We start from the raw sequence: 23,723 nt of genomic DNA, 5'->3' as shown, positions 1-23,723 counted from the left end.
GGGAATAAGCTATGAGTCACCCTTGCTCATGGAAGAGAGCAAGGTTACAAACTAGCCCCAAAGGACTATGGAATATCTGCTCTGTCACTGCTAGGCACGTTGTAGTAACTAGTATCATTTGAGCTAGGCTGACATATATTGATAATGCTGGCACCTAAACAAGGAAACAGTTATAGCCATACTAAAATCAAAGAATGTTCACAAAGGGAAAAATGGCTAGAAATAAATATAGCTAAGTGTTTTAAGAGTGTACTGAAATAATGGAAATAGTAAACAATGAAACTTTTATAAAAGTTGATGAGGAAATAATTGAAAAAATGACATTGCATATAAACCAGTTTGAGTAAAATGATATATTTGACGATAAGATAAACAGTGATTTACAATTTGTTTATGAAGTTTTGCACAATATATTATTGTGATTGAGTACAAGTTATAAAAATAAATTATTGTGTACACATTTCAATTATAGAGTTTTACTTCTTTAAAAGAAAAGACAACTTGTTTGTGTTTTTCCCTCTACAGAAAATGATGAGGTCATCAATATTTCATATGTTCATACTGAGCATGGTAGCTGTGGATGTCATTGTCGCTGCTAGTAATTACTACAAAGGAGAGTCTTTCAAAAGACAGCATGATGAATTTTACCTAGCTGAGGTGAGTTTACTGGGCTTGCTATCCAGATAGTTTTCAAGATGAAAACAGTAGACAAACTATGTGAATGTCAAGCAACTTGTCATTTCTTTATTCCCTTAAGCATTCTGAGATTTTTTTGCAAATTGTTCAAGTTCCTGTCTGACAACCCTTTTTAAAAAAAACTACAGCCTTCTGAAAGGTAATTTCCTCAAACAAAATGTCAGTGGTAATGAACTGAGGCTTGAGTACAACCTCTTCAGGCAATGCATGGCTGATCTGTTGATAAAAAAGCAACTTGAGTGCAGACAGAAGAATTTAGCTTGTTTTTATTTCAAACCAAATAAACATACTTTGGAAAGCATGCTTGGAAAGCATCCCTATTCAGGAAAGCTCTTAAGCACATACTTAACTGTAATCTTGTTCTTAAGTATAGCCTGAACAGTACTCAAAATAACCTGAATTTGGTGACATTGTGGGCATGATACAGAAAAAATTATTCTATAGGGGTTTTGGAAAGGGCGGAGGCTGTGCTTTTGGAATGATGAAAGGGTGAAAAGGAGCTGTTTTGTAGGTGGCTGGATAATTAAATGCTGCTGGCATTCTGCAATCATAAGACTGGAGGGGACCTTGAGAGGTCATCCAGTCCAGTCCCATGCACTCATGACAGGACTAAGTATTATCTAGACCATCCCTGACAGGCATTTGTCCAATCTGGTCTTAAAAATTGCTAATGATGGAGATTCCACAACTTCCCTAGGCAATATATTCCAGTGCTTAACCACCCTGACAGGAAGTTTTTCTTAATATCCAGCCTAAACTGTCCTTGCTGCAATTTAAGCCCATTGCTTCTTGTCCTATTTCTCTCTTCCTTGTAAGAACCTTTTATGTACTTGAAAATCGTTATGCCCCCTCACAGTCTTCTCTTCTCTCCAGACTAAATAAACCCCATTTTTTCATTCTTCCCTCACAGGTAGTGTTTACTAGATCTTGAATCATTTTTGTTGCTCTTCTCTAGACTCTCTCCAATTTCTCCACATCTTTCCTGAAATGTGGTGCCTTACTAAAGTCAAAATATCTACCACTTCCCCCCCATCCAGAAGGCTTGTTACCCTGTCAAAGAAACCTAAGCAAAGGAAGTTGATTTGACATGATTTGTTCTTGACAAATCCATGCTGACAGTTACTTATCACCTTATTATCTTCTAGGTGTTTTCAAATCGCTTGATTTGCTCTATTATCTTTCCAGGTACTGAAGTTAAGCTGGTCTGCAATTCCCTGGTTTGTCCTTATCTCCCTTTTTATAAATGGGCACTATATTTGCCCCTTTTCCAGTCCTCTGGAATCTCTCCCGTCTTTCGTGACTTCTCAAAGATAATCACTAATGACTCAGATAGCTCTTCAGTCAGCTCTTTGAGTATTCTAGGATGTATTTCACCTGGGTGGCTTGAAGAGATGTAACTTGTACAAGTAATTTTAACTTGTTCTTTCCCTATTTTAGCCTCTGATCCTAACTCATTTTCACTGGCATTCACTATGTTAGATGTTGCTACTAACCTTTGGTGAAAACTGAAACAAAAAAGGTCATTTAGCACCTCTGCCATTTCCCGATTTTCTGCTATTGTTTTTCCCCCTCCCTCATTGAGTAATGGGCCTACCCTGTCCTTGGTCTCTCTTGCTTCTAATGCATTTGTATAATGTTTTCTTGTTACCCTTTATGTCTCAAGCTAATTTAATCTTGTTTTGTGCCTTTCTAATTTTATCCCTAAATACTTGTCATATTTGCTTATATTCGTCCTTTGTAATTTGACTTAGTTTCCACTTTTTATAGGACTCTTTTTAGTTTCAGATCATTGAAGATCACCTAGTTAAACCAGGGTGGTCTCTTACCATACTTCCTATCTTTCCTACACAGTGGGATAGTTTGCTCTTGTGCCCTTATTGTCTCTTCGAAGAACTACCAACTCTTAAACAGTTTTCCCCTTAGACTTGCTTCCCATGGGATCTTACCTACCAACTCTTACTTTTGAGGTGCCTTGTCACTCACTGGAATCCACAGCCCTGAGTGAGTTGCTTAGGGTCTATGTAGAGAGTTAGATTCCTAAGAATGGGATCCATAAAGAGCTAGCATGCTGTGTGGGGAGCCACTCAGCCACCTAAGCTAGCCAATTGGAAATACTGAAGAGGGGAGTGGCCTAAACCCATGATGTAGGAGACTGGGTTCAATTTCCTCCTCTGATGCATGTGGAGCAGAGATCTGAACTTGTGTTTCCTACCCCTCACTGGAGGGCCCTAACCACTGGGCTATAGAATAATGTATTGGTCCAGAGTTAGTCATTCATTCTCACTCTAGCCCAATGCATTTATACACATTGGACCATTTTCAACAGGACACATGCACAGCAGACTGTGCCATAGCTTAGGGCACATGGCTGAGTGGTGGGAGGCCCAAGTTCAAATCCCTGCTCTACATCAGGCCAAGGAGGGAACTGAACTCAGGTCTTTTACATCCTGAGTCAGTATCCTAATCACTGTGCTAAAGGTTATATGTGAAGCTACCTCCTCCAGCCATCTAATATGGGTTTAGGTATTCTCTAAGAACTCCATCCAGGCTAGAATCCACAGGGAATGCCCAGTTGAATGGGTGCCTAGACTGAGGCAGCTGTGTGCATGCTCACTGGCAGAAACGTACACAGCTAGGGAGCTTTTAAAAGTGGAAACTCAGAGCACTAGGCATTTTAGTTACCTCCAAGGTTAGGCAGCAGCTCAGAAGGGTTTTGAGGATCTCAGTGATGTGCACTTTAGGTGCCTGAAGTGACAATTAGATGCTCATGTCCATTTTTGGCACTAGCCCTAAGTGCCTAAAATAAGACACCTACATTTGAAACTTGGGTGCATAATTAAATAGTTTATGGGTAACTATTTCATTAATTGGTTTCCATTATCAATGCTTGCTATATTAGATCCACAATTAATATCTGACATTTTTAAATTCTGTGAGCTGTAAGCTTCCCTCAGTTGTGAGGCAAAGATGGGAGCAAAGAAAAATAAAATGGCGTACCAAAACCCAAAGTCCTGAAAGAGTTGACAGTGGAGAGGAGCCAAGGCAGCATTGTTCACCCTCATCCCTGAGCCTGTGGTATCCCACAACCTCAGAGCCAAATGTGTAGCCAGTGCTTCAGAGCTCTGGGAATAGCGGTATCAGCGTAGGTAGGACTTGCGCTGCGGAGTAGTCAGTCTGCAAGCATTGGTCCCAGTTTAGGAAGGCACTTAGTATTGTAGACTCAGACTTTAAGGCCAGAGGGGACCATCATGATCAATTAGTCTGACTTTCTGCACATCACAAGCCCCATAACCTTTCACTACACTGCTTTCAATTCCCTAGGCCAATTCCCCACAGCCCCAGCCTTCACCAAAGCTTCATCCTTACCTCAAGGCTGATCTAAGTTTAGGCCAGCCAGGAGCTCTTAGTCACTCAGTAGTGCTGCTGTTCCCTTTGGCCAGCCAGGAGCACAAGCTGTACTCCTCTAGCTCCAACAAAGAACTGATGGTCTCTGAAGCTCTTTTTATATGGCCTCCGGGCCCTGACTGGCTGCTTGGAGGACTCCTTTAGTGCTCCTTTCATGGAATGGATGTAGCAGGATACTTAGGCCTCCAGCAAGGGCCTTCTGAGCCTAGTCTACCCTGTCACAGTCCTCTCCTCCCCAACAGGATTGGGGTGGTAGTTCTATACAGGATAATTCTTCTTACCTCATGTTTTGCCCCACTCTAGCAGGGTCTTCTCCCTCCCAAATCTCACTGTCTGAGAGCTACTAGTAATTGTCTCTGTGCCCTGATCTACCAGGGTCCTTTTCTCAGGTCTCTTCTCCTAGAGAGTGTTATTAATCGTTTTCCCCTTTCAATCAGGGCTTTCTCCCTCTGTCTAGAGAGCCTCTAGCCAGTCTCTGCCCTGGCCTCTCAGAGTCTACTTTCCCAGGTCTTTCTTACGTGGAGAGTGTGTCCACAGTCCCTTTCTTCACTTTCATCTTCTGGACTTCAGGATCTCTATACGCTGAGCATCTGTGTCAGAACCATATACCACATGGAGCAAGCACTGTTGTTCATTCTCAGTGAACTGGAGATCTTCAGTCAGCTGTTCATTCTTGAACTTGAGATCTTCCAGTTCCCTTTCTGATGCCTCCAGTCATTTCGCCAGGTCATCCTCTCTTAGGAAAGAGCTCACAAAATCCTGCCTGTGCTACTCCCTTCCCTAGCTAAGGGTCCTGTTCTCTACCCCAGCCCTTCTTTCACCTCCTTCTGCTAGGTTGATTCTGTCTGGGCCTCTGTACTTGTTAGCATACTGGGTATTTAATACTGAGTTCCCACAGAACCCTGCTGGGCCCAGGTCTCTCTCTGGGTCTATATAGTATTCCTGATGTGCCCTCTAAGCCTTCTCCCTCTGGGCCTGGGCCAATGCTTCCTGCAGATCCAAGCATTGTTCCGTCTGCCTCTTTGCTTCCACTTGTACCCGGGTCAACTTCTGCTCTACCCAGACCAGCTGGTTAATAACTTTCCCTCAGGAGACATTGGCCTGGTCCAACTCTTGTTGGCACTTCCTCAGTGGGTTCCTCATGTCTTGGGCATTGTGGTCTCATCTCGGGGATCTTTTCTGGGGTCTCCTTACCCTGGCTCCCAGCCTCTCTGCTTTCCTTCCCAGCCAGGCTAGGACCCTCTCAGTCCTAGGTCACTGTCCTGGTCTTTCCTGCATGAGGGAAGAGTAACCCATCCAGAGTCTTCAAGATTACAGGCCACAGCAGGTCCTTGACTATGCCGACTCAGAGTTGAGGTCTCTGGCCTGTACCTCCAGCCCAAAGTCTTCCGTGGAGTAGACTCGGATCTCTCCATGTACATAAGAGACGTATACTGGGAGGTGTCAGTTCAGGCTAGTTGCCCTAATCTGCTTTTCCTGAACCAAGGTGTACCTGAACCCCAAGTCTACCAGATCCTTAACTACAGTTCCTTCCAGCCTGACTGTCACTACCAACGGAGGGGCCAGCCCGATCTTTGGAGTAGACCTGCACTGATTGGTCCCACTGTAACAATAGTTTACATAGTAACATGCCATTACTGGGCAGTTCCTTTTTAATATGTTAGGGCTGGCCACACCTGTAGAAGATTTCCAGGTTTCCTAGCTCTTTCCTACTAGTGCTTCCCATAGGCTGCAGGGCTCCCAGACCTCTTGCTGTCATAGTGCACCCCTAGAGAATCTAGAATTCTCAGGGTCTTTCCCCCTTGGTGAACCTCTTTCAGTTTACCATACAGCTTGGCATTCCTCTCCTTTGGCCTCAAAGTAGACCTCAGCTCACTTGACTGCTTCTCCCACTGAGGAGAGTTGGAAATGCCTTATGCACCTCTGTGCCCCTCCCAATTGGGCCTTCAGGAATTGCTCTAGGATCACCTGATCCAGGAGCTTCTCCATCAAGCTGGTCTCTAGACAAAGCTAGCACACTGCCAGGTCCTGTAGCTTCTGCGCCACTACACATGTTCATGCTACTTGCGGGAACGATTCCTTCCAGAACTTGTACCTGTACGCCTTTAGAGTCAGCCCCAGATTATCCAAGATGGCTGCCTTCACCACAGGGTAGGAACTTGCCTGCTCTTCGCTTACCCAGTAAGCTGCCTGTGCCTCACCTATCAGGAATGTTGCTATGCGGGCTGCCCAAGTCGACTCTTTCCAGTATGCTTCCTTTGCCACCTGCTCAAAGCTCCAGAGGAAGGCTTTGGGGTCATCTTCCAGTCCAAACTTTGCCAGGCTCAGAACCAACAGATCACCAGTTCAGTCACCAACTGATTCTCATGTGTGGTATGACCCAATCTCCTCTGTATCCATTCCTGCTGGTTGGAGTGGATCTCCTGCCACCGTTGCAGCACTGCAAACTGGACTTTCTCTTGCCCCTGCAGGTTCTCCATTAATTACATAAGCAGGGCCTGGGGCCTCTGTTGCTGCTGCAGCAGCATAGTGACCCCCTGATGCTGCTGGCCTGCCACCAACAGGTGGAATGCCTCTTCCATGTTGTGCCCCTTGCAGATCGGGGCTGGCCGAAGAATCCCACTTCTTGTACTAAATGTAAGAGCATAGCACCTACCTCTCACAAGCACCACATCTGGTCAGTGTGTCTGTGGTCTTTAAATAATCCCAGCCCTGGTATCAGCCCATACCTCCAGGACTTCCTCCCTGGTGGCAGTTTTTTTTCCTTCTTGGTCTATTCTGGTCCCAGCTCTCCAGCTGGACCACTAAGTTGTTCAGTTCCCCTTCTAGGGGTTTAATCACTGTCTGATTGTAGGCCAGTTCCCCAGTGGCCTATGGAGGGGACCCAGGCCCTCCCACTACTTCAGGTCCCAGCCCAGGGAGCCTAAGAATAGCAGCCATGTGCCACCATGTCCCTTTAACTACATGGCTTTCAGTTCCCTGGGCCACTTCCCCACAGCCCCAGCCTTCACCAAAGCTTCACCCTTACCTCAGCTCATCTAAGTTCAGGCCCAGGAGCCAGCAAGGTGCTCTTCCACACTTCTATGGTCCCTGCCATAAGTGAGCTGTCCATGGTGCTGCAGTTCCCTTTGGCCAGCCAGGAGCATCACTGTCCACTTCTGGCTCCAGCAAGGAACTGAGTATCTCTGGCCCCAGAGCTCCTTTTATATGGCCCTCCTGAGCCCTGATTGGCTGCTCCCTGCAGCCTCTCTGATTGGCTGCTTCCCCTGCAGCCACTCTGGACTGCTTGGAGGACTTCTCTACTGCTTCTTTCCCGGGATATGTGTGGCAGGACACTGAGGGCTTCAGCAAGGAGCCTCTGGGCCTAGTCCACCCCATCACAGTCCTCCATTCCTCAGATCATCCTAGTAGCCCTTTTTTGCACCTGTTTCAGTTTTAATTCATCTTTCTTAAACATGGGAGACCAGAATTGCACACAGTATTCCAGATGAGGTCTCACCAGTGCCTTGTATAACAATAATACTTTCCTATCTCTACAGGAAATACCTCATCTGTTACATCCTAGAATTGCATTAGCTTTTTCACAGCTGTATCACGTTGGCAGCTCATAGTCATCCTGTAATCAAACAATACACCCTGGTCCTTCTCCTCCTTTGTCATTTCTAACTGATATATCCCCATCTTATAGCAAAACTTCTTGTTGTTAATTCCTAAGTGCATGACCTTTACACTTAGGAATGGGATGAAATTAATAGTTCAATTACTCCAGTTTTTCAGGTTGTCCAAATATTCTTGTATAATATTCTGGTCCTCCTCCATATTAACAATATCTTCCAACTTTGTGTTATTCACAGATTTTATTAACACATTCCCACTTTTTATGCAAAGGTCATTAATGAATACGTTAAATAAGATCAGCCCCAAGACTAATCCTTGAGGAATTTCATTTGCAACCTCCCACCAGCCTAACAAGTCATCTTTCAGAATGACCATTGTAGTCTCCCCTTTAACCAGTTCCTTACCCACCTTCAGATTTTCATATTAATCCCCATCATCTCCAATTTAAATAATTTCCCATGTGGAACTGTATCAAATACTTTAGTGAAATCCAAGTAGATTAGAACTACTGCATTTCCTTTGTCTAGAAAATCAGTTATCTTCTCCAAGAAAGAGATTAACTTGGTCTGGCATGATCTACATTTTGTAAAACCATGCTGTATTTTTATCCCAATTACCCTTTACCTTTCTGTCCTTAATTACTCTCTCTTTCAGAATTTGTTCTAAGACCTTGCATACAACTGAAGTTAAAGTAATGGATAAACTGTAGTTTCCCAGAAAAACTTTTTATTTCCTTTCTTAAATATAGGTACAATATTTTCAATTCTCCAGGCATGGGGTACAATTCCTGAGTTTACAGATTCATTAAAAGCCTTGCTATTGGGCTTGCAATTTCATGTGACAGTCCCTTTAATATTTAATATGAAGATTATCCAAGGCCCCCAAATTGGTCCCAGAAAGCAGATGTGGTTATTTCTACCTCCATATCCTTGTTCCCATTAGCCACCCTGCTACTGCACCCAAGCTCCTCATTACCCTTATTAAAAACTGAGACAAAGTATTTGTTTAGGTGTTGGGCCATACCTACTTTATCTTTAATTTCCACCCTACCCTCAGTGCTTCGTGGTTCTACTGTTAACCAGGGTTCTTTCAACCCAAAGCTCTTGGTAACTTTACTCTGTGCGAGGTGGTGTCAAGAAATAAATCAAGGGAGACACGACCGTCCAATCGATAGATGGCTGGCACAAACAGGACAACACAAAAGTGCTTTCACTTAAAGCTATTCTTTACTTAGTCTCAAGCACCTACACACGTCCACAACAAGTTAGTAAAACACGCCCAGCCCTCAATAATTACCTAAATTGGGTGTGGCTCTTGAGTGGCACAGTGGTAGTCTTCCGATGGCCAAACTTCTGTCTGCTGGTGGGGACCACAAGATGTGTCCAGTGGGAGAGTCCCTGAAGAGTCCAACTACCCAAAACTTTCTTACCTTATTTATTCATTAGTATTACAATAACACGTCACTCAAAGAAAACTTGTTAAGCAAGCAATTTCAAAAGTTAAACAAGAAGTTTCCTTCTGATCATCAATTAGCCAGATGTGTTTTGTCAGAGTTTGCATGCCTCGTGGCCCTGACAGACGCATCCCTGAGGGCACATATAAACAAGCTTCCTGTTTTCCTAAAATGCATATCACAGCAATTTCAACAGAGATCTCATCAGGAAGGATGCGAGGTCAAGCTGCCCTTTCTGTGGCACCCGAAACCCCTCCCCTCCTGATTCAGTCATGCTAAGGTTGCTGCATAGGCCCACTTACGGCCTGCTAGCTTGGCTACTTTTAGCAATAAGCAGTAGTGGTTTGGGCACTTTGCGGGTTTGCCAAGATCTCCCCATAGACCATTTCTCTTTTTCTTCTTTTCTTTTTATTTATATAAAGTATCTTTTTTCTGTTGATTTTAATTTCCTTTGCAAGGTCCAGTTCTGCTTGGCTTTTGGCACTTCTCACTTTGTTCTTAAATCCATCCTATTTAGGAAAGCATAAAGGCACGTGCTTAACTTTAAATATGTCCTTTAGTCCAAGTGACTAAACGTATACCTAATCACCTTTTCTGATTAGGGATGCTTTCCTGAATTGGAGCCACTGCTCACACAAGTAAAAGTTAGTACAGCTAGAGACATTAACTCACACTGTCCCCTCTCTTCAAACTGACAACTGTGGCCAATGGCAAAAAAGCACCATAGGGAGCCAAACTATCAACAAGTGGGAGAGACACAGTTCCAAAGCCATCATGGAAGGGCAGACTCTCTAGAGTTGGATGTTCCTTTCCTTGGACAACCCTGGGTTCCCCTATGTTGGAGGCCATATTTTCTGTGTCTGGAGCCCACAGCCCCTGGAGAAGTTACAATATGGCCCTATATTTCACATACAAATGCCATTAAATTGACCCAAAGAAATCCTAACATTTAACTCCTCAGCAAGATCTGATCTCTAAGTTTCTGTGCCAAAATGTGTTTATCTATTCAGTTAAACTGAAATTGTAAGGATGATATTTAATTTAACAAGGTTTCAATGATTTCCATAATAAACCTACTAAAAATGGGGGTTGGGAGGAATTTGAATTTGTAAATGTTTTATATTTACAATATTGTTTTAATAAATGTGGAATAATGTTAGTTTTCCATCATTATTATAGCTGATACAATTTTTTTTCCTAAATGAATCTCCTTCCCATAGCAGAGCAATATATTCCAAACAAATCAGTGATAAATATGGAATGTACCAAAAATCCCAATTGCAGCACGTTTCAAGACTGTGCTGGAGTTCAGCACACAATAAATAGAATCCAGAGGTCAGAGTCAATAACATAACTGATATGACTTGACATTTTCATATTTTTAAACAATGGTCTTAAAAGGAAGCTGTCAAGTCCTTTCACTTCAGGCATTTTAAACAAGCTTTTGAATAAAAATTGTATTTTTACTAGAATGTACAGCATTGGAGTTGGTGCAGGTTTAGTTGATTGTCCTAGTAATGAAAATTTTCTCAGTATATATCCACATATGAAAAAAAGAAGATGTATGTGAGGGAGAATGGTCTTGTGGTTAAGGCACTGGACTGGGACTGAGGAGATTTAGGTTTGCTTCCTAGTTCTACTACAGATTTTGATGTGACCTTGATAGGTCTGTAAATGGGGATAATACTTTCTTTGTCTATTTAGGCCCTGATCCTGCAATTAACACAGGATCAGAGCCTCAGATTGTAAACTTTGCTGAGGGGAGGGACTATCTCTAATTTTCAATACATTGCCTAGCAAAGTAGTACCTTGATTTTGGTAAGGTCCTCCAAGCACTACTGTGATACAAATAATAATGCCCTCTATTGTCATACTGCATGTGTATTTCTGTGCAGGGCACTATATGCATGTTATGTTTACTTTTTCATTATTCAGCGCTAAAAAGTTTCTCTTTAAAATCTGGGGTGTAGGTATCTGTCGCGGGGTTGGAACACCTATCACACTTAGGATATGGGGGAAGGGCACTACTGCCCCGCAGCTGAGTCCAAATGACCACCCTGAGCCTCAGGTTAGTGTGGCCTAATGGCCAGAGTCAATATGGCTGCCCTCCCTTGCAGGGCTGCGTGGCCTAATGGCCAGAGCAATACGGCTGCCCTCTTCTGTAATGTTTCCAGCAGCAGCCAGACAAGGCCTTATAGACCCCGTCACAGGAACAATGAGATAATCAACCAAACACATCCAAAAAACTCAGAAGAAACAAACAAGATAAATGAGCTGCACCTCCAGTTGTCAGTCAAGCCCTTTTCATCTTTCTCCTCTAGCTCTCTGTTTCTTTTTGTGTATCTGACTAGGCCACAGCTCTCACAGGTTTTGACAGGACTTGGCAAAGTCTGCTTGGCACTTCAGGTTCATCAGTGCCCAGCAACAGTACCAGGAAATTGTACATAAGTGGAACGTCTTTCACGTTAATTAAAATCCCTAAAATAATATAGTCTCATAATAATAATATAGTCTCAATTTAGGAATAATCTAGCCATTTAAATTCAGCAGACAAGCCTAGCCTGGAGCATTTCATATGCTCAGCTACAAGAAGGAAGCCTGCTTCCTTTATGGGAACTAGAGGACAGACAGCTCTAGAAGGAGAGAAGGTTTTAAGGGTTAAAACAGTAGTCGGGGGTGGGGGGGATGTAAATTCTAAACCCAGATTCCACATTTACATATTTCAATACACCCAACTATTTGCAAAGCTTAAGGTACATTACAAATGTATTTATCAGCCCATTGTACCAAAATAAATAAAATTCATGGTCAAACTGAGATAATCAGAAAGTTATTTAAATTTGAATATATTAACCTTATAGAATCAGCAAAAGCAATCTTGTGTGAGAGAAAAACAAACAAAAAACCCAACCAAATATAGCTTCCTAGCACTTGGGAAGGGTGAAGAGCAACTCCATGGTGGACACCACCATAAAGATCTAATTACATATATTCATTGGTTAGACGGTAGGAGGGTATGCAGTAGAAAAACCCAAGACAGACAGAAAAGAAGAAGCCTTCTCCATTATGATAGGTTGCAGGATTGAAGTCTTAGTGAAGAGTATTAAGAATCCTGAAAAGCAGTGGCCTACACTCCAGAGGCATGAACAGAGTTAAACCATTTTTTCTGCTACCATCTCACATGACAGTGTCCTTTGCAATGAATCTATGTCCTTGTATCAATACTGTTCTGAGAAAGTCTGTGTCCCTATTGCCAAAGTGAAGATTAAACAGAAAATGGAACCTGAAAAGGGAGGGAAGGGCCAGAGATCTGGGATCCTAACCTCATTGATCCAACTTAGAAGGACTCCTCTCTGCGTTCACCTGTAGCTCTATACCCCCCTCAACCAAGCCAGGGCAGCACAGCAGAACCAGCTTAGGTGGTAGTGTTGGATATTGGCCCTAGCTGTGCTGTGCGTAAAACAGCATTAGTACCCTCAACCTACAGGGAAGCATGCCACTCATATGGCTCCTCTTTGGCTTCTTTCCTAATTGAGCCTCACATACTTTTTCTCATGGCTCATGAGGATGCATAGGTATTTTGACAGAAGGAATTGTGGCAGCACAGCAGATGGTAGCAACTTGTGTAACCAGTTGCCTGCCCCTGCATGGCACCCCATGGCTTTTTCCTTGGATTCACCCTCTTCCCCTCTCTGCAGCAGCAAAAGGGGTAGATATGAGCATAAATTTGTATACAAACCTACGTTATTGCATTGCATACGTAACAAAAAATTCAAGTCAGATGTTGTCTATTTGACTCCTGATTCTTCTCATGTTATTAATTACAATGAAAGAAAAATTCCAAGCTCTATCAGTGGGAAGGCAGGTGTATAAATGTAACCAAATGATATGCAAACCATATGATACATTTTTTAAGTGTTAGTGGTTTGAGGTCCTCTGACAAGGATGTAAAATGCAAATCATTCTGCCTACACATTTATAGAATAAATTTAAATATATTTAACATCAAATTGGCTAATCTTGTCCCTAACGCAACACCTGTATATTCTGAATTGTGTGAATGTTAGACTGCTTCTCCACTGCTGTAAGGTTGAATTCCAATACCTTTCTGTATTTCATAACTGGAGTGCACATGTGCACACAAATCCTTTGGGGCTGAAATTTTGTATGACTCTTCTTTGCTCAAAGACCTTTTTTTCTTCAAACCAGATTAAAATACTTTCCAAGTGTGTTTCAAACACAGGTTTTGCTCATTCTGGTTTTGAAACCATTTTTTTTCAAACTTGACTTGTTTTGTAGATCTCAATGATATCTACAAAGGAGTAAGTCAGGGAAAATTGGTCATTGCCTTTGATGATATGAAGACTGAGAGGTGTGTGCAGGTGTGTGTGTGTGCGTGCACACAGTAGGGTTTTCAGTTGGGTTTTATTGCTCAGCCTAAACAAAAGGTTGTGCTGCAAGACATCTTAGTTTGATTTAATCATTCAAAGAACTTGAAAGTTTGATAAATATTTCAAACACTTTAGGAAAATTGTTGCAGATATTGCTGGTGGTACTGCTCACCAACAAGCCATATATGTTGACTAGAAGACTGAACATAAGGCTGGTAGCCCAAACATTTGCATTATATTTCCACCTCTGCCAGTGATTTTTACAGTTCATAAAATATATTGCACATTACAAACATTATTTAGTTAGCTGACAAAACCCTCTCTGTTGGTAAATATAATCATATCTATTTTATGGAAAGAGAGTCGGAATCTCAAATAATTTAGAACCATCAAGTTAACCTAAGTGGGATCCAGTTGCAACCAGCTCAGGCCAACTGAGAATTTGCCAAGCTTGGGAGAACATTAGACCCAATTAATGAAAGGAAATGCATGTGTATGGTTTTCCAAATTTGAAATTTTTTTATTATTAATCTGTTTTTTACATTGTAACAAATAGTTTTAGTGATAATTTGTGAGTATCTCTATTTGTAGAAAATTAGCACTTTAGAAATATCAACTTGCTCTATCATTTCTGTGAAAGTATGCTATATGTTATACAAACAGGTATTCTATCATTTTCATTTGAATGCTCTGCTTATAGTCAAAGTTTGAGACTTTACAAATAAGTGCCATTTGTTCATAAAAATTAGAAAAATGAGAAATGCCTGTCATCCATTTTGATGAATCTAGGCCATTATCCCTTTGCTTGGCTATTCAGCACATACCATTATTTTTTGCTAAATGTTATTCCGGCTATTTCCTTTGCTCTATAGATGCTCAAGTAGACATCATTTCAAATCTTGGCAAGGTATGAACTCTGACATAGAAAGCCATGATTTGAATCAGTAATTGAAACACTTGTTTTTCATCTTATGTTTTCTCCTAGGTTGCTTTTACAGTTCTCTTTGACTTAGAAGCTCTTCTGAAGATCTGGTGCTTGGGCTTTACTGGATACATCAGCTCATCTCTTCACAAATTTGAATTGCTGCTTGTAATTGGAACTACTCTTCATATTTATCCAGACCTCTACCATTCCCAGTTTACATATTTTCAGGTACAGTCAACTAATTTTAAGATTTTTGTTTAAATACCTTGTTCAGGCACACTAAAAATGTTATCCATGAACAGTAATACGTATTCCCATCTGCGCTTTCCTTTGTTTCTTCCAGTGTTCTCATATTGCTGAATCACTTTGAATAAGTCTTTAAAATAATAATTCAAACAAATGTCTCTTTTTAAATCTGTGGATCTACGGAGACCTTACAAGAGTAGGCCTCTATCTGAGTAAGCAGATCAGCCCCCTATCCTCCTTCTTTGCAGCTCTCATTTCCAACTTCCGCTATACTGCTTCATCCTAGCTTTGGTCTAATTTGGCCACAATTCTTCATTCATCTTTGCACACACACCACTTCTTACTGCATGTCCTTCCACTGACCCTTAATGTCCACAAGTGGTTTGCTTGTTATTGGCCCTCAGTTCCCCATAAACTTGCTTTTGATTCCATAGACACTACTCTACCAGCTGTCACCTTCCCATGTTACTTTCCTAACTAGGATATTCTCTTCCTCAGCCCCTTCTGGATCTTCTAAAACCATTTCCCCAGCTCCACCCTGGATTCTGACATTTTGCAATCATCAAGTTATTCCTAATCTATTTATGGGGGCTGTCCTGCCCATTCCTGCTGGAAGTCCCTGGTGGAACACAAAGAGAGAGAGAGATTCCTTGGAGTTGACCCATTTTCAGGTTCTAAGTGAGCTCACGTTTGTCCTTTGTTAGCCTAGCCACCATACGAACTAATTCCCTGTCCCTCCTTGGATGAATATGCCCTATAGGGTCAGTCTAGTTGTGGGAAAAGGCCCATAGGTTCACTATATTGTAGTATAATCTCAAGTGTAAGGTGTCAATTACTGAATCTAGTAATCCTTTCTTTAAAAAGGCTAGAACAATTATTTTGGCATTGGAAAATCACAACCTTACATGAGAACTACAGGACACTGTCTAGACAGACATTTTAGCTATAAGAGGATTCTGGGAATTGTAGTTCAGATAATAGCAAGTAAAACAGTGATGCTTAGAGAGACCAAAATACCTTCACAGTAGTTTCAGTGATATATGTTGCATTTATAAGTTTAAAAAATTAGAACAGATTCATATCCATCTATTATTTAGAAATGTGTTGAAGGAAGAGATTAGTAATTAATAATGAAAAGGGTAAATAATAAATGACATAGCTAAATCTTACAGAAAAGCATGATAAACTATGATGACACATAGTGCAGTCCGCTGAAGTGTAGTGATGAACTTCAACAGATTGTGAAAAACTGCGCAAAGCCTATTCACATTCTCTTTACATGATTCTACAAAATTGGTCAGGAAAACCTACAAGGTTACAAAATCTCTGACCCTGGCACACAGCCCCCTAGGAATTGAATGTTTTTAGATGGGGGCACTTTAGATCTTGCTGAGATTACATGCTATCAGAATACTCAGAACAATGCTACTCAAGTGGCATGATGTAATTCTCAAACATATGAAAATGAATACCTTAAACTAAACCACTGTACTTCTATTGCACAAATGTAAAATAAATAATCAGACAACAGTAAGTTGGAACTCTTAAATATTACAAGCAGCAAACACATTAACTCACTGGTGGAATATTTCTTTAATCAGAACCCACTTACAGCTTGTGGTCTCTTTCCAGGAAGTTTGAATATTAAAATAATTATTACATATTGGACAAAATAATTGTGGTCATCGCTAACTCTGTAGAATAGAAGGGGGAAATTACTGCCTGAATCTGGTCCTTCCGTCTTTTTCTTGCTTTGGTAATATCTGTCTAGATAGATCTTTTTTCATATATTTTTACATTTGGGGTGGGATTATCTAAAAGCAGTTGCTCTTGGCCTAACTATATTCCCATTGCAATATGGGAGTTTTAATACAGACTTCAATGAGAACAGAGGTGGGTTGTTGCTGAGTATTTTTGAAAAATCTCCCCCCGCCTTGACTTTGTGACCAATCTTTCACAAAGGATTAAAATGTGTCATTTGCCTGCCTTCTACATTTAAATGAAAATCGTTCATGGTGACACATAGTTAGAGTGAGTCAGCCCCATATTTCTTGCAAATGCAAAATAACATGAAATAAAATGAAAAACAATGATTAAAATGACATAAAATGAAAAACTCCCCAGTGTAGGCATTTTAACCTGCCAGACCAGATCACAACATTACTCAGGACTGGCCTCGCCACTCCTCTGCCAGCATGACCGGTGGGATGGGTAGGCCAAAAGTGAATGGCATTGCAACCCCATGCACCACGCTGCAATTCCTGGAGCTGGGAGGTGGGCTGAGCCCCTTGGGTCAGGAGCCCCTGCTACATGGTGAATACAGGCTAACCCTACAACCAGCCTTTTACTGCCCTGGGGACAGGACCCGAGAAAATGAAGTAACAACAAATTCCGAGAAATAAAATGAAAAATTATAAAAAGATTTCACAGAGCTCTAACTATCAGCATAATTCTAGTGAAACAGAAATGAGCAGCACTAAAAGTATATTCAGGTATTGATATTAATTTCTGACTCCTAAATTACAGAGATTAAAACAATGTTGAAATAAAACTTAAAATGATATTTTTATTTATTAAAAATTATGTTAAGTGGTTGGGAGGGTGTTTTGTTGTTATTTTTGTTGTTACCTTAAAACACTACAGGTGAACTCCCAGCTCTGTCAAAGTCAATAGCAAAATTCTCATTGACTTCACTGGGGTGGGATACCTCCCTACATTCTCCAAAAAAACCCAAACCTGTCCTCTGGTCCCATTATGAAATAAAGGGCACTTGCTGTTTCATCACATAGTTTTTTTAAGATGTAGTTTTCATAGAACTATCTATCTGAAAAGACATATGTTTTATAAGCAGAAGCACCTGCTACACTGAAAGATCTGGGTCACATTCCACAATCCAAATCCCCTTGCAGGCAAATGACATGGAGGCTGGGAAATACCTTTGTCAGTGTGCAGGCATGTATACACCATGTTCCCAAACAAGCAGATTTTTAGCAAGCTATGTAACGTATCTCCAGTTCAATTAAGGTCAAAAAGTAACGTTCACAGGGATACTTCTGGAGGTTAGGCAGATCTTCAGGTATTTTAATATTAATGGTGACAGGGTTGCTGTGTTCCCAGTCAACCAAAAAAATGTAGCTAAAAAGAGTTCCTTGTTGAATACCCCCCGGTTTATAAAACAGAACTTTTTTTCACCTTCCTAGTCTTCCCTAATGTCTATCATAGTCTACATTATTTATTTTCCTTCACAGATAATCTCTCATCAGCACGAGTTAGTCTTCACCACACTAGGCATTACTCACCTTCTTAACCACCTCCCTGTGTAAATCAATATTAATTCTTGTTCACAGCAACATGCAAACCGTTCTGTGACAGAAAATAAGCATAATTTACAGTAAAGCAAATTTTCTGCAACCCTGATCCAAAAGGCCTTCATAGTTAATGGAAAGACTCCATGTTTTATGTATTACAGCAATCTTATAAAGGGGTTTTTTTGGAATGGAATGGAGTGCAATGTATTGTGTTTTGAAGGCAGAAGGTGGTGTTTTTTATTGGGGAAAAATATTATAGAATCACCTTCTGAGGTAAACATAACTACATCTTGAGAGAGGCATTCTTAGAAATTTTATGTAACAAAACTTGTGGGTTCTTTTTTAATTTTCATTTTGAATTGTGGTACAAAATCTTTATATATTTTACCCCCAAAAGTACACACCCTCTATGTAAAAATCTTTAAAAAGAAAATTTGTATGTATTAGCCTATAGCATGGAAAACAAGGATGTCATTACAGTAAAACTTTGCTAGATTTAATTTGTCTCCTAATGAAAACAAATGAAATAGCAAAATAACACCAATAAAGATTAATGTGCTACTTAAAGGTCAGTTAGAGCTCTTTAGGCTGAGAAAAAAGAAAGCTAGGTAAAACAATTAAATATAAAACATAACTCAGAATGCAAACCAGTGGTTTAATCCTAGGCCCATTGAAGTCAATATCAACATTCACATTGACTTCAGTGGGGCTAGGATTTCACCCCAGGAGAAGGTCTGTTGAGTAAAGGGATCATTTTTACTCAGCCACATTTCAAGGGAGAATTGTATATTAAAAAAAATCAACAGTTTCAGGCCAAACTCAATCTACCACTTTCCGGGCAGCCAATATAAAGTACAAAGGTTGTGCCTAATATGATCACAGCATCTTAAATCTGTGAGCAAATGTGGTGCTGAATTCTGAACAAGTTGCAAACTATAGAGAAGCCCTCCTAAGCAGCAGTAATAAAACACCAGTCATGGGGGTATGTGTTCCTGTTACAAAATAAATAAGTGGGTAGCAGTAGCCTATGCAAATTACACAACAGAAAAAACACATTAGACCCTCATGCAAACAACACATGGTTTACCATGGAAATGATACAGTCACTCCAGGATTCTTAACCTAGCTCACTAAAGGAAGAGAGAACTTCCTCATAACATCAGCTTGTGTCTAGAAGCAAGACTTCTATTTACCCCATACTGGGGACAAGGCAGCTGTGATACATACAGCTGGTAGTGTCGTCTCTGTGACGGAGATGTGCAGAATATATGGAGTCCCTGGGGCATGAGAGACATGTATTTGTTTAGATTGCAAACTCTTTGGGGCAGGGACTCTCTTTTTATTGTGTGTTTGTACTGCACCTAGCACAATGGCATGGTGGTCCATTACTAGGATTCTATATGGTACCAATAATAATAATAATTAATAATGAGACAGCTGTGTATCACCACATACTGGTGATATTCTCCCCATGTTGAGAAACTATGTCACCGGAAGGTCTCTCATTGAATGTAGTATTAACAATTATGCATGTTAGCTAATGAAACATTTAATGATTTATATTTTATAGTACCTCATGCAACTCTTTGCATTGAGATTCAGGGTTAATTTCCTCTTAGGTCATTGTATGGGCAAACTATCTGTGGGGATACAGGTGCATGCTCTCTGCATGAATATATAGCCCAGTGTTCAGTGTTACAAATACATTCTCTTAAGAGCCACATTTTTTTTTATTGATACACTGGAATTGTAAAAGATTGTGAATCAAGGCTATTGATATAGAAAGGGAAAAATACCAAGGGAAGCAATGAGTTAAAAAGATTATAATTTTTTTTATCAAATGCTTGGCTCTGAGCAATAGGAGGAAACCTTAATAAAAATGCTGCATCATCCTAGATTAATTTCAAACTAAGAATAAGATATATATTTTAACAGGGTGCATAAATTAACCATTGGAACAATTTAACTAGAGGTGTAGTGGATTCTTCATCACTTCTTATCTTTAAATCAAGATTGCTTGTCTTTTAAAAAGGTATATTATGGCTCAAACAGAAATTATGGGCTTGATACAGAATTTGTTGGGTGAGGTTCTTTAGCCTGTGTATGCAGATCAGATTAGATACATGATCATAAAGGTCCCCTCTGGCCTTAAAATCTGTGAATCTATTGAAATTGATGGATAATATAATCAGACAAACTAATATGATTGTAATTGTATTTTATCTTTTCCTCTCTCTTTGCAGGTGCTTAGGGTAGTTCGACTTATAAAGATTTCTCCTGCTTTGGAGGATTTTGTGTATAAGATATTTGGACCTGGAAAAAAACTTGGGAGCTTGGTTGTATTCACTGCCAGCCTTTTAATTGTAATGTCAGCAATTAGTTTACAGATGTTCTGCTTTGTGGAAGAACTGGACAGATTTACAACTTTTCCAAGGGTAAGTATAAGAAGGATTGACTACTTCACTAGTTATCTTATTACAGGTCAATCTTTCTGTCTAATCTAGTTTTCATCACGATGAAATCTTTTTATCTTATATAAGATCAAATAACAGTGTGGTCTTTGCTGTGTGGTTCTGTTTTCCTGCAGACCCACAATTGTAAAGAGAAGTTTGAGTTAGGCTGTTTTGTTTGTTTGTCTATTGCTGAAGGAAGTCTAGGGTGTACAGATGTAGATATAATGGCACAGCAAAAAGTATGGGTCTAACAGTGGTCAAGGATACAATGGAGAAAGTGTGCATGTGTGGAATAGTGTGCATGTGTGGAATGTTCCACTTGGACATGATATATAACTAGGCTTTGGCAGAAATCAATTTTAATGACTTATAATAGTTACAGATATTAATTTTGATTTTAAGCATTTTTAAAATTTTAATCTATTTAAAATTTTAACAGTTGTGGGAAATTATGGGGGAGGGGCAAGCAATAATTACTTAATGACGGTAGACGTTGAGACTCAAAAAGTTAAAGCTTTATAACCATTAAAAAAACAAATTGTCAGCATCACATGTCAAAATATACACAGTATATATCCTTAATTCAAACTCTAGTAAGTTCTTCAGCAGCATTTTTCTTACTTTACCTATCCGTAGAATTTGATTATCAATGGAAGTATTTTTGCCAGTTTATGTGTGCAGTGAAATCAACGATTACTGATATTTACCAATAAATAGCTAATACTTTCAAGCCTATATGTACCTTTAGTATTATGAAAAATGATTGCTCTTGATATGCACAAGAATGTGTATTTTAGGCAAGGTTGTAAAACCTGCCTGCATTGCCAAAGTATGTATCCACCTTTTGGGCATAAATAAATGGATACTGTGGGCATGACATGAAACTCTGATATTCAGTGGAAATTGTAGCTAATATAGTTAGTGAAACACACAGTTTTGAATGAAAATACTGCCATTTCTTTAATACTATATTAGACTGAGTGTACATGGATTGGTTCCATTGACACTTTATTGCTTTCAATCATCCTATATTGGTTTCACAGTATATCTGTTTTAGTGAAAGTGCATTGGTTGGAACAATTAAATAGGAATGAATAAGGCAGCCTCAAGAGTCATGAATTTAACAAACAAAATAGTTAAGCAACAATTTCTAATGATCTCCTTTATTACGTGTCTGGGATGTTAGCCACCAAAAGTGAGACAAAAAACAGATATGCTAATGGAAGAAATGTTATGCTACAATTCCAATTCTAGAAAGCCTGGCTAGAAAAAGAGTTAGTAGGATCATTGCAAATATAATTAGGTTTCATTTTCAAACACTAGAGAAGGGAGAGAAAACAGAATGCTATGAGGCAAGTTTATTAAAAAAAATCAGGCTTCTGCCTAATTGCAGTGATAATGCCACTAGTTATACTGTACTGTCAACTCCAATGTATAGTTTTAGGAAAACCTTTGATAATAAATTGAAAGTTTGAAACTTCTGTGCACTTGATTTCTAGCATGTGTTTAAGTTTTGAACTATGAAAATGTCAGTGAAAATCCCTAAGAGAATTATAGTTACATAATCAAGGTAAGATATCCTCACAGCAACTTGCAGATTTTAACTGATGTAATGATCTGTGAAAGATCAAGTTTAAACAAACATTGTCAAGCTCTATGATGTTATTAGTAAACTTTTACATTAATGTGAGCATTTTTACCCACATTTATTTTATTAACATATTAATTTTTGGCAAAGGTATGTAGGTACTGAAATATACTGTCCAAAGGAAAAGAGGATATTCCCGTTAATGGATTATTGAGATGCTAAAAGACAGAAAAATAGGAATTTAATGTTTTTCTGCTTGAATTCTCAATTGAATATAAGATGGATTACCAATAGCAGTGTATCAGTGGAAATCAAATTAAAATGTTTTAAAATACATTTCATATGATAGTTTGACTTAATAGTCTTCAGTTATTCTTTTTCTGAATATTATTCTTTTACCTTATACACATTCACTAAAACATAAGGGTTTGGGAAATATAATTGGTAATGTGTGTTTTCCTTTTGTAGTTCTACTGCTTTCGGACCTCTGATGTAATGAATGAAAATTTACTGTTAAGAAAATTGAATTTGGGGTGAAATTTGACCTGTCAATGTCTCTTTAAAGTGTCTCCCTCTGACAAAGGTTGGGGGACTACCATTAACATAGAAATCTCATTGATTTCAGTAAGATTCTTCAACTGAATGACAACAGAATCAGTCTTGCGGCAAACATACATACAAGTGCACATGAAATTATAAATTATTCTGTTTAAAGGTTCTGGAATGTATTATTTTCAAATCATGCTTGCAAAAATAGCTTTACTAGCAGAGAGGGCAAGCATGACGTTGGGTTCATATATGCAGAGTGTGTTATTGTAGATGTATAGGGGTTTGCCCTGATACAAGAATGAATCTGAAATGGCAGGCACAATTGACATGGTGGGTTTTTGCAGTTCCTGAAATGTTGAGGACTGTTACACTTACAAAAAGGATGACAATGTAGGGTAAATTTTGACTAAAGTCCCTTTGACACTGGAACAGTAGACTAAAAATAAAATCCACCCTTAACCATAAATATTGTACAATGAGGCACAGTATGGGTTTTGGAAACAGTAGGCCTCCTTCTTTCACTAATGCCTATAAATTGCATGTTTTCACATGGTTATCTGAACAGTCAATAAGCACAAGCTCAATGTTGCTCTGGTTACAAATTTCAGAAATTTCAGTGTTCGGTGCTGCTTCTCAGATGGCCTGACTTCATCTTTATGTCTATACTAAGTGCACAAAATACAGATGTTTACTATAGTGCTATTAACAGATCCATCTTCTTTGTATTTTTAGAAACCATCTCCCCAAATGAATAAAATAGCAAAGTATTCTACAGTGTCTTGTATAGCATTATTAAGCTATATTCTGCTTTGGTTTAAATGCTATACAGTGATCAAAATATTCCATTTGAGCAATATTTTTTAAGTCTAAATTAAGTGAAAGGCCAGACACTACACTGAAAAACAAACCACTGCTGGGAAGTGTTGTTACTGTATCCAAATAGATACTCTGTCACAATTACCTTGATTTGCTTTAAGAGAACAACGAATTAACACATGTTTCTTCTCAGCCTGTGTTGAGCCCTAGAGAGAAAAAAAAGGGCAGCTGAACTATAGGTACAGAGAGCGAGAGATGTTGAAAGATATAAATAA

The 23,723-nt window shown here is 39.6% G+C and overlaps 1 protein-coding gene across 2 annotated transcripts in view; it reads left to right on the top strand.

The window, feature by feature from the left end:
- The window catches only part of NALCN (sodium leak channel, non-selective), a 389,689-nt gene that overhangs the window by 233,717 nt on the left and 132,249 nt on the right, over nucleotides 1-23,723 (top strand). For both annotated transcript variants that reach the window (XM_038386658.2, XM_038386660.2), the window contains exons 11-13: nucleotides 526-657; nucleotides 14,549-14,716; nucleotides 20,286-20,477. In XM_038386658.2, coding sequence (XP_038242586.1) covers nucleotides 526-657; nucleotides 14,549-14,716; nucleotides 20,286-20,477 — 492 coding nt within the window. The remainder of the gene's footprint in view (nucleotides 1-525; nucleotides 658-14,548; nucleotides 14,717-20,285; nucleotides 20,478-23,723) is intronic.

This window comes from Dermochelys coriacea, chromosome 1 (assembly GCF_009764565.3).
Source record: "Dermochelys coriacea isolate rDerCor1 chromosome 1, rDerCor1.pri.v4, whole genome shotgun sequence".
NCBI lineage: Eukaryota > Metazoa > Chordata > Testudines > Dermochelyidae > Dermochelys > Dermochelys coriacea.
This window is presented reverse-complemented; position numbering and strand designations above follow the sequence as displayed.